The sequence below is a fragment of the Hydra vulgaris genome, chromosome 04 (genome assembly GCF_038396675.1).
Source record: "Hydra vulgaris chromosome 04, alternate assembly HydraT2T_AEP".
In the NCBI taxonomy this organism is placed as follows: domain Eukaryota; kingdom Metazoa; phylum Cnidaria; class Hydrozoa; order Anthoathecata; family Hydridae; genus Hydra; species Hydra vulgaris.
The window spans coordinates 41376046-41387500 of record NC_088923.1 but is presented as its reverse complement, the minus strand read 5'-3'; the positions used below and the strand labels follow the sequence as shown (position 1 = coordinate 41387500).

Below are 11455 nucleotides of genomic sequence, written 5' to 3'. Positions count from 1 at the left end.
ATTCATTCTTAGTATATTGACTCCATGATAGAGTCAAATAATATACTTATTCATTCATACTTCTAATTTTTGAATATGTATCTGGTACCATTATTGTCTTAAAATATTAATTTTGAATAGATGATCGTATCTATTGCAAATTACCAAACTGATTAAGATATTATTCCTAGTCAATGTAAAAATTTTTATTCTTAAAATACTTAATTGTATTGGTAACTTGCAAAACAATTGAGATACTTTTCCCTTCATTAGATGATATCTTAATATAATTGAGATATTTTCCCAATATTGATGGTTACATTACAGACTACGCAGAATGCTTCTTCTAAATTCTGTTTTTTGAATTGCTTAAAAATTTGTTGTTATTCATCTGTAAATGAACACTTTCTTTTGTTACTCAATTAAACATTAAAAAGAAAATCAAAATCAAAAATGATTTTATATATTATTTAATTAAAAATTAATTTAAAAATCCCAATATCATTAAAAAGCCAAAAAACAATCATGCACAAAACTTTTTAAACAAACAAAAATAATTCACTAAATAATTAAAAAAGAATTTCATAACAAAGTAGGTTGTTTATTAGGCTTAAACCTTTTAGTGAAATTAAGTTGTAAAAGAAAGACATTTAACAAATTTTGACCTAAAGAGGTGGACAGAGAACAGTCAAAAAAGTAGGGCATGCCCTCCTTAAGGAAGACAGTTAGTCATCCTATTATATTCTTCCATTATATATATCTGAAAAGAACTGTGTAATAAGTAAAAAAACAGTTTTATCCTTTAATATAGCATATATAATATATATTTAAAAACAAAGAAATATTTTGCATGAACAGTTATATTATATAGTCATGGTAAAAATAAGACAAAAAAATTAAGGAAAAATAAATATATAATAGAAAATTTATTAGCACAAAATAAAACATTTATACTTAAAATAAAACTACCTCAATTCCTTTACTGTTTGCATATTCAACCTGTTTTTTAATCATTTGAATGTAAGATTCATTTTTTGATTCTAAATTAAATCCAGACCAAAAACTGTAAATTATCATTTCAAATCCAACTTCAGCTAATTGATCAACAGCATTCTTGAATGATTGATCATCTGTTTGGGTCAAGTGAAAAAATATTGGATTTTCTTGTGCTTGAGGGGCTAAAAGTCTAAACATTCTATGTCTTGATAATGCTTTTCTTGTTTCATCACTTGATCCAATGGCCAATTCATGAACATGAAAAGATCGAAAACCATCTGCAGTAAGCATAACACAAGGAACAGACTTAGTAATAGAAACATCATAAGTAGCATTAAACATAGGCTCAAATGACCCAGGAAGTTCATCTTCGTGTGGATCAATTGTCCATTGAATATTTGTACCATGTGTTTGATCAGTTTCAATGTAAAACCAATTATATGCATTATAAGGCCCATCCCAAAATGACTCCTGAGTCCATTGTTGATTAACAGAAAGTATTTCAACTGAATAAATAGAAACTTTAACATTTTCTTGGGCCACTGGTTCTCCATATACTGATACCCATTTAGACATTAAAGGTATCCCATCATACATTTCATAATGAATGCAAATTGATACAAATTGGTGATAATAAGGTGCAAATACTGGAGCACGAAAGAAAACATCAAGTCTTAACCCTTTTGGTGGCCATGAGATGTTTTTTGGAGCACCGCGCATTGGAGTATAATGATATGGTGCAACAGGATCAGATATCTTGTACCCAACATATTGAAAACTTTCAGGTGAAGCATGTAAATTCTCTTTCAAAGCTGTACGATTCAAATAACCTCTAGGTATATCAGTTTTTACTTCACCAACTGTGTAAACTTTGCCATCTAACCCAACTATAGCTTCAGGATTTAGGGCACGCAAAATAGAAGATTTTTTTTCATGGGAATAATATTCAACAGTGGTAAATCCTGGACTTGTCATAAAGGTTCTTGTAATTAAACCATTGCTAAGAACCAAAGTTCCATCAATACCTTTCACTAATGTTGTTTTAATGTCAATATCTGTTATAAGCCAGTCTGAAAATTTTGCATTTGCAGCAGTCATCAGCAATGCAACAATTAAAGTTTTCATGTTTGAAAATTTCTAAAATTTCATTTTTCAACTAAAAAAATTTGCATTTAATAAAGATAAGTGTCTATTGCATTAAAAAAACTTAACTAAATTGAAATTTTATATTCAACCATAATTTGTTTCAAAATGCTACCAAAATCAGATATACAACATCAGCTGCACAACAATTGCAATTTTTATGTTTAAAAGTTTCTTAAATTATATTTTTTCATTAAAAAAGCTTTTATTTAATAAAAATGAGTGTGTAGTGCATTATTATACTATGAATCAGACTGAATCAGTATGATACTGAATTGAGATATCATATTCATCTAAAAAGCGATGTGATGTGGTTTTGCACGTTTGTTAGCGTTTGACAAATAAATTTCTTTTAAATAAAATTTTTTATTGAACTATTGATTTAATTAATTATAGTTAAGAAAATAAATAACTAAATTCCTAAAAACTCAACTATAACAACTATAAGTTATAAAACATCAAAAACAGCATCGTACTAATGTACTGAGTAATTTGTATTTTACGTCTGACGGTCTATACAAATTTGACTGAAAGATCACATTAAAGAAAAAATTAGTTACCGTGGTAACTAATTTTTTTTTCGATATCTCAATTTATAAGAGCGAATTAATACTAATAAATTATGAATTCGAATTCTTGGTTTTTGAGAATATTGTAGAACAATAAATAAATTTTCAGTTTTAACCTATTTTAGGCGTGAATACATTCAAAAAAGTCTTGACTTATACTGTAATGAAGTTCGAGGTGATGACAAAAAGAAAGTACTATAATTTTGATTGGAATAAAAAAAAGTCCTAATGTTTAGTATTATATATTTCTTGAATATTAAAATGACTAATACACTAAAGGCATTTTTCTGACAGAGATTTATTAATTCTACGCATAATATAAAATTAAAAATTCCTTTCCGTTATTCTACGTATAATTTTACTTAGTTTTAGACTTTTAAGCTAACTTTTTGACTCGAAAACATTGTCATTTGCTTGCAAAGGTCCTTGGACTGGTGCTAAAGCTGTCTCATTATATTCAATTGTTGATTCTGGTTGTGTTAAGTTCTCATTACTTACTAGAATTTCCTCTAATGGTGTTTCTAGAACCATGTTCTTTTCTCGAGTTGTGGGATCAACACCCTCTATTTTGTCCATTTTCTTCTGCCAGTAATAAAATAAGGCTTCTTGTTCTATTGCACTTGTCCAATACATAAGATTACGATGGGCTCTAAAAGATTTTAATTGGCCATGTGTCATATCAGTTTCTAAATCATTTTTGGTTTTATCGATTGGACTTAACAATTCGGCTATAACCGGAGTTTCATTTTCTTGTACATTTAACGGGACTTTTGTAAGGTCCAAATTTTCTAATAAAAAAGGACACAAACCGCAGCATTTAAATCCATTTGGTATTAAAGTTGGATTTTCCTGTGTTTTAGCAAATGCATTCTGGAGCAGGGGCGCAAATGTCCTTTTCGGTAGAGTAACTCCAAGGTTTTGCATTCTCCATTCTGTAACTATGTCGGTCCAAATAACAATAATAAAATAACCAAAAAAAAAATATATCTTTCGCAATATGAAAGTAAACTCGGTCAAATGGTTGTGCAAAATGGGTGCAATTAGGTGGCAAACAAATGATGACAATACCATTTTCTCTGCAAAATTGTCCCAAATCTAAGGTCAAATGTGATTTGTGGCCATCTAAAAAAAGAATTATTGGCAATAGGACATTATTTTTTCTTAAAAAATCAATTAAAGTTCCAGATATATAATTGTAAAATGTTTGGGACATCTAGTTCCCTTTGGCTGATTTACCCATAACCCAATCTTTAGGAAAGTCATCTGCATTTTCTGGTTGAATTCGCCTTTCATATGCAAAACCAAAGGTGGTGCAAATAAATTACTTGCTTTTACTGTTATCATAACTGAGAAACTTTCTTTATTACTATTTGCAGTGATGTTATACAATCGTTTGTTTTTATGTCCAATTGCATTTTTAATAGATGGACACAAATCAAACGATGACTCATCAAGATTCCAAATTTGATTGGGATCCTCAAACAAAGACACTAAATCATTTTTATCCATATACTTTGTTATTTTTTGAAACCACGTTTTAATATCTTGTTTGGAAACAAGTGTTCTATGTTTTGGAAGTGTCTGAGCCTTTCGAATCGAAAGTGCCGAATGTCTTTTGAAAAAATTGCGTGCCCAACGAGTGCCAATTACTTTTTGGTCAAGATTCATTTTATGTGCTAAAATAGATGCACCCTTAAAAATAAGTTACTTTGTGACTGGCACACCAACGTTGGCCATATCAATTAGTCAATTTTTAATTTTAACCTCTATGGTTTTATCAAAAATTGTTGGACGCCCTATTTGACTCTTTGCTCGACCTTGTGTTCGTTGAACAAGGGTTGTCTTAGGTATTTTATAAAATTTAGATGCTGTATATATTGTCATAGTCTTCTTTTTTATTTTATCCAATGCTTCATCCATACCCTGTTGTGAATATGACTTGTAAAATCTTTAAGGCTAGGACTTTCTCTTGTAGGCTAGGACTTTTTCTACGGTAAAAAAGAGGAAAAAGAAAGTCACGTCAAACTTTTCGTGAAAATATTAGTTTTTACGTGTAAATCGGTCGTTTTAACATGCAAACTCCAAACTTGCCACGTTCATGTGTCATTATTGATCAAAATAGTTTTTTAACAACAAGATTTTTACCATAAAAGAATTAACTCTTCACCTTTGACGCAATGTTCAATGCACCAGCTTATATTGACTATTTACATCTCAGTAAAACAAATACTCTAATTTGCCGAATTCTCCACCAATTCAGCCAATTTTTTTATGGAAAGTTTTTTCAAAAGCATTTAGTTAAAATAAAAAAAAGTATTTTCTCAAAATATTTATTTTATAATATACAAAATTTATCATTTGTTACATTAGGACTTTCTTACAGCATAGGACTTTGTTAGGTCACACCACGGTACTATTTTTGATGTTTTTTAACTTTATGTACTACAAGATATGTTGCTAAAACACTTAACTATAACATTAGAAAATCAACGTTACTTAAGTTATAGTCAAATTTAGAGGAATGTAAAAAAACAACTGCTTTCTTGTTTTTTTAACAAAAATATTGAACTTTACGAGTTTAAAAAAAGTCAGTAAAATGCAAACTGTGAACACCGGTAAAATGCGAACTTTTTTGCGTTATTTTAACGACATCTAAAGTGATGGTATTTAAAAAAACGCTTGCTCTTCAATTCTTATATATAAATTAAATAATATAAAAAATGTAATAGACTTAAATTTCTTTTTCTAAATAGATTTTATTTCTTTTAAGTTAATTATAGTTTATGATTCTGCTTTAAAAAGTCCTTAAAATATATAGCAAAGTAAACATTTTAGCCTGAAGAACAATAATATTACATCATTAACAACCAATAAGACCACGGTTCGCAAAAAAAATTCGTGCGCAGATAAGGTGGGAGGAGGAGGGGAGGGGAGTTTGCAGAGGGAGGGGGGTTAAAATTAGTGGTTTTACTACGTAAGTACACATTTTACGCCTTTTTTTACGTCTATTTTCCCTCATTTCTTTGTTATGAAATATTTACTTTTATCGCGCAGGTAAAAAATGAGCTCATTAAATGTTTAGTTTTTCAAAGCCAATTCGATATTAATAGTAGTAGAAGGTCTGCAATTGAAGATCATTGTAAGTCTAGCAAAATTCAAATAGCTTCGGATGCTTCTATATTGTCAAACAAAATCACAAAGCTGATGAAGAGTCAAATGTTTTGGTGAAATTAAAAAAATATTAGCCATTAAAGATGGAGGAATTTCATTCAACACAATCAAACACAACCATAGCCAAATAAAAAATTGAAAACTATACTAAAGAAAAGAAAATTATTTACCTTCATCTTCATTAAATGTTCAATCGAAATAGATCTTACCAAGAAAGTTAATTATAATGTTGTAACTTCAAACTTTGCTGCTAGATAAGCTTGTAAAGTATAACTGTCTTAAATACAGAATTTAAAAAATACTTTGTGAGTACTAAAAATAATAGCTTTACTTTTCTTATTATTTTTATTTTGGTGGTGGTTGGGGGGGGGGGGGGTCATATATAAAAATTTTTTAATAATATACCCTGGGTATCATAAAGTCTATGTGCGCCCCTGCCAAGTGCAAAGAGGCTCATCAACGGATAAAAGCCCGAATAGGGGCTTAACTAGTAAGTTCTGTGTAGGAGCTTATCCCCCGTCTCATCTGAAGCAAAAAGTTTTAGAAGTTGAAACAGAAAATTATGCACTTTCTTGCAATTCTCCATGCATTTTATAAACACTGTTTTTCAAATATTTTGTTGAATTTTGATTTTTTACACCAGCTAATTTTACATTTATGCAGACCTCATAAGCTTTCAACAAAAACCAAACTTTTGTGCTTTGGTTGCACAAAAATTTTGATGGCAGGAAATTCTCGAATTAAATGTGAATAATGCAGAGACCGGACAATATCGCATTTAATAGATATCATTGCCAGTCTATTCACACGTTTTTGCGTCAAACTCGTTCTCAAATATATTTTGATTAATTTTAACTTGGAAAAACTTCTTTCACCCAGTGCAACAGTGATCGAAATTGTTGAAGCTATTCAAAGGCTAAAGCAACATTTAGAAGAGCAGTATTCATACCATGATCATAAGAGGAACGTAATGCATCAAGAAAAGACAAGAAACCCTCTGGAACAATCTTGGGAAATATTTGCAATCCATTGCATAAATTCTTTGTACCGAACCAGATGCATCTGTGATTGCAATATTCAAATCTGCACAAAGTTTCATGAAATTCTTTTGGTGTAGCTGAATTCTTTTTTTTTTGATATCGTGCAAAAATCATAAGAGACCAAAGTAACGTCATATTTGGCCAAAACGTGTAGTTAAAAGCATACCTGCTAGATCTAACAAAACATTAAAATTTTTCACTTGATATTAATCTTGTGCATCTGTCAAAGGTTTATCTTTCATAATCAAAGGTTTATCTTTCATAATCATACTGTTTGCGCGCTTTCTTTTTTCTCAAGCTTACACAACTGGAAATTTAATTTCATTGGATTTTATTTTTCTAATTCTTGAACCAATTCTCTCGTTGAAATTTGAGCAGATAAAAATTTATTTTCTTTGCTTTTTTTTTATAAACTTGGTTGCACTTTTTATAAATTTCAATGGAATGCCATGTTTCATGTTTTTTGATTGCACCCATTTACTGACGACTTCATTTAGGCCAATAAATTGTAGCAGATGGCTAAACCAATAATAGAAAATTTTAAGTTTATTTTGCCAGTCCATTTGTCATTATTGTGTTATATACGATAGTATTGTAATGGAAGAGCGCTTGTTTAACAAGTTCCAAGTTCGATCTTCATCACGTTTCTGGAAGTACCGTGCTCAACTTATTTCTCCACTAAGCGGCCTTGTTCGTTAAAGATTTGTGTTTCGGAGTTTGAAAGTTAAGAAAGAGTTGCAACTAAAAATGGGACTCTCGCAAACTTATCGAGTTTTTATCGCAAATTTATTGATTGCTTTAGCAATAGCAGGAGTCAAACGATAGTAGATTTTCAATTTTTTGAAAAGTTTTTTTTTCAATTTTTATTATAGTTTTGAGTTTTGCGATTTATTTTTTTGCAAATTTTTTATAAAAATATAAGTTTAAAATTTGCGCAAACTAGGATCATCAGGGTTTATGTTCGAGGCTTTTTATTGAATCTGCTTCCTCTACAAAACAAACCATAAATTAAATAAAACTTTAACACTTATGAATAAAAAGTAGTTTGTTATCACATACCTTCACTATTTTCAACAAGAAAGCTTTTTATTGTCTCCTCTGCCTTATTTGCCTCTAAAAAATTGGATGTAAATTAAAATAAAAAGGTAAAAAATATAAATGCAAAGGTAATTTTTTAATACATACCTTTACTATCTTCAACTAGAAAGCTTTTAATTATCTGCTCTGCCTTATTTGCTTCTTGAAAATTACACTAAAAAATAAAATATGGAAAAAAAACGCTTTAGCAGACCAAAAATTGAAACATAAAAAGAAAATCTGTTGTTACTATTTACCCTTTATGCTTTCCACCAATGAATGTTTTTTTTCTATTTCACTTTTTGTTGTAATTTTTTCTAAAGTAGAGGGTACAATTGTCTTTCAAATTAGAAAAAATTGGTTGTCTAGCAATAATATTCACAAAACTCCTTAGCTTTCTTTTTAGAAGTTAAAAAAAGTAGTTATTGGAAAACTTATATTAATTTATACAATATATTATATATTAATTTATATAATATTTTATATAATATAATTGTACTATATTATTATAAGTTGTGCGCATACCTTTATCATAAATGCCTTCGAGAAACTTCTTAACATGGGCTCTTTTGTGGGTTCCTTTTATAATGACTTTATTACTACTCAGTTTGTAATTTCCACATTTTGTAATATGGCTTACTTCATAAGGTCCTTTAAACCGTGACTTTAAAGCTGCTCCTTTGCTTCTCCTCCCTCTAATATCAAGTAACAAAACTTTGTCCCCAATTTTAATGCATTCTTCCTTAAATTCGATATTTTTTGAAACTCTTTTTTATCGTAATATTTTTTTTGTTTCAATTGAGCTTCTGTAATGTTCTAAAATTTATAACTATTGTAATTAGAAAAAAGCAAAAGATAAAAGATGGTATCTTAAAAATTAAATTAAAGTTAAGTGGTATAAGTGATTACTTTAATGACCAAATTGGTTAAATTTTCAATATGAATTTTATTTTTTTCGACTTCAGCTTTTACTTCATCTTCATTTGCGGGGGAAATACCGATCTCCTAAATAACAAAGCATACTGGTATTGGTATACTGAATTATGAGTGTAAAGTAAATATAATTGCTTAAAATATTATCCCAAATATACTTACTTCTTTGAACTCACTTCTGCAAACAGGCGAACCACCACCAAACATCAACTTAATAGGTGACACTTTTGTAGACGTTTGTCTTTCAATACGTAATGGATATAAAACTAAATCAAGAAACTCATCCCAGTTTTGACTGATTTTCGTCAACAAGTTTTCTGATTTTTCTAATTAACGTAATTTCAAAATAATGATGTTATTATCATTATTTTATTGTGAACTTAAACAATAATAAAATAATTCACGCCTTTTTATATTTTTATTTGTATTTTCATCTTGTCCATTTGTTTGGGGGTGATAAACAGCAGTTCTTCGTCGTTCAATACCCAAGATCTTATATACCTCATCGCTTAACTAATTAAAAAACGGAAATAAATTATTTTTATTACTTGCTATTGTAAATGCTGTATTATACAAAATCAAAAGGTCAACATTAGGTCGAATCCTTAAAGGATTCGGCTTAATGTTGTTCCTACGGGTCTGCATTATATAAAAAAATAAAAAATACCTCATTACAAAACTCAGTTCCATTGTCAGTAAGTATGACGGATGGAAATCCAAAGGTTGAAACTAATTTTATTATCGCTCTTGCTACCGTTATTGCTTCCTCATTTGGTAATGCGTAAGCAATAGGCATTTGGTAAGCGTAATGCAAACTTTCCACTTTGTGAACAAATAACAAAAAAAAAACCTTGAATAGTCCATGGATTACCAAAGGACTTAGAAAATCCTCCAAAATCAAACATAAACTATATATAAAATATTTAAAAACAAAATCAGATGAAAACCAACAAAAAAATAAAAATTACCAACATTTATTTGAAAAAATTTCGTAAAAAACTAAAAAAAAATTCTTATTCAAATTTAATTAGTAAATTTAAAAACGACTCAAAAAATACTTGGAGAACGTTGAAAGAAATAACAAAAAACAAATTCAAACTCCCTTCCTAAAGTAATTAAAATAAATAAAACAAATATATATGAACCAAACGAAATTGCAAACAAATATTTTATTGATATAGGAACTAAATTGGCAAATAAGATTCCCATTACGGAAAAAACTTTGAGTGATTTCCTTGAGCCTATAAATAATTCGCTTTTTATTGATGATTTATGTTCTGACTTATCTTTTGATGAGTTTGAGAGAGCTTACAAATCTCTCAAAAAAAACAAAGCTACGAAATAAATGGCAACATAATCATAGATTGCTAGTGCGGACGATATAAATGGCAACATAATCATAGATTGCTTTGAAAATTTAAAATGTATTCTTTATAAAGTGTTCAGTCCATCTATACAGCAAGATGTATTCCCCGACCAATTAAAAATAGCTAAAGTTACTCCAATTTACAAAGACGGAAAAAATCAAATATTAGTAATTATCACCCTATCTCAGTTCTTTTAACCTTCTCGAAAATTTTAGAAAGAATTATATGCAATAGAACATACAATCTTAATCCTTACACCTTAATCTAAATAAACTTTTATATAAAAATCACTTCGGATTTAAAAAAAATTGTTCAACTGAACAAACCATTACACAGTTCATTCGTGAAATCTCCAATTCATTTGGTAGATCACAATATACACTAGGTATTTTCATTGACCTATCAAAAGCATTCGACACGGTCGATCACAAAATTCTACTTAAAAAACTAAAGTTTTACGGAATTAATGGCAAATTAATAAAACGGTATAAAAGTTACTTAAAAAATAGAAAACAATTTGTTTTCTATGGAGATTATTTTCAAAATAAACGATACTAATTTATTTCTGTCACACAGTGACATTTATGAGCTTTTTTTAAATATGAATAAAGAACTCAATCACATCTCCAACTGGTTTAAGTGAAGCAAGTTAACTTTAAACATTGACAAAACAAAATAGATCCTTTTCCACTCCCTCGCAAAAAAGCGTTTTTTACCAAATAATTTACCTAAACTTTTTATTGATAAAATTGAAGTAAAAAAGGAGTCGGTCACAAGACTTTTAGGCATTTACTTTGATGAAAATATTACAAGGAAGTATCGTATCGACTTTATTTCTACTAAATTGGCCAAAAGCATTGGAATTCTATATAAGGTCAGATACTATCTAAATAAACAAAATTTAATTCAACTCTACTACTCATTTATTCATAGCTATATAAATTATGCAAATATTGTTTGGGGAAGTACCTCTAAAAGTAAGTAACAAAATCTCTACCATCGTCAGAAACACGCAATGCGTTTAATATGTTTTAAAAATTGTTTTTCTCATTCTAATATTTTATTTAAAAACGTTAAAGCACTTAACGTTTACGAACTCTATGTCTATAATATTTTATGTTTTATGTTTTGTTGTAAAAGTGAAAAACGATTGTTCATTTTTAAAGAACTTTTTACCCAT

At 28.9% G+C, this 11455-nt stretch overlaps 1 protein-coding gene across 1 annotated transcript in view; it reads right to left on the bottom strand.

The window, feature by feature from the left end:
- Positions 1 to 2635, bottom strand: part of LOC100200249 (uncharacterized) — a 24911-nt gene extending 22276 nt beyond the window's left edge. Inside the window, exon 1 of the mRNA XM_065796371.1 lies at positions 949 to 2635. Within this exon, the coding sequence (XP_065652443.1) occupies positions 949 to 2100 (1152 nt within the window). The 5' untranslated portion in view covers positions 2101 to 2635. The remainder of the gene's footprint in view (positions 1 to 948) is intronic.
- Between the last annotated feature and the right edge of the window lie 8820 nt (positions 2636 to 11455).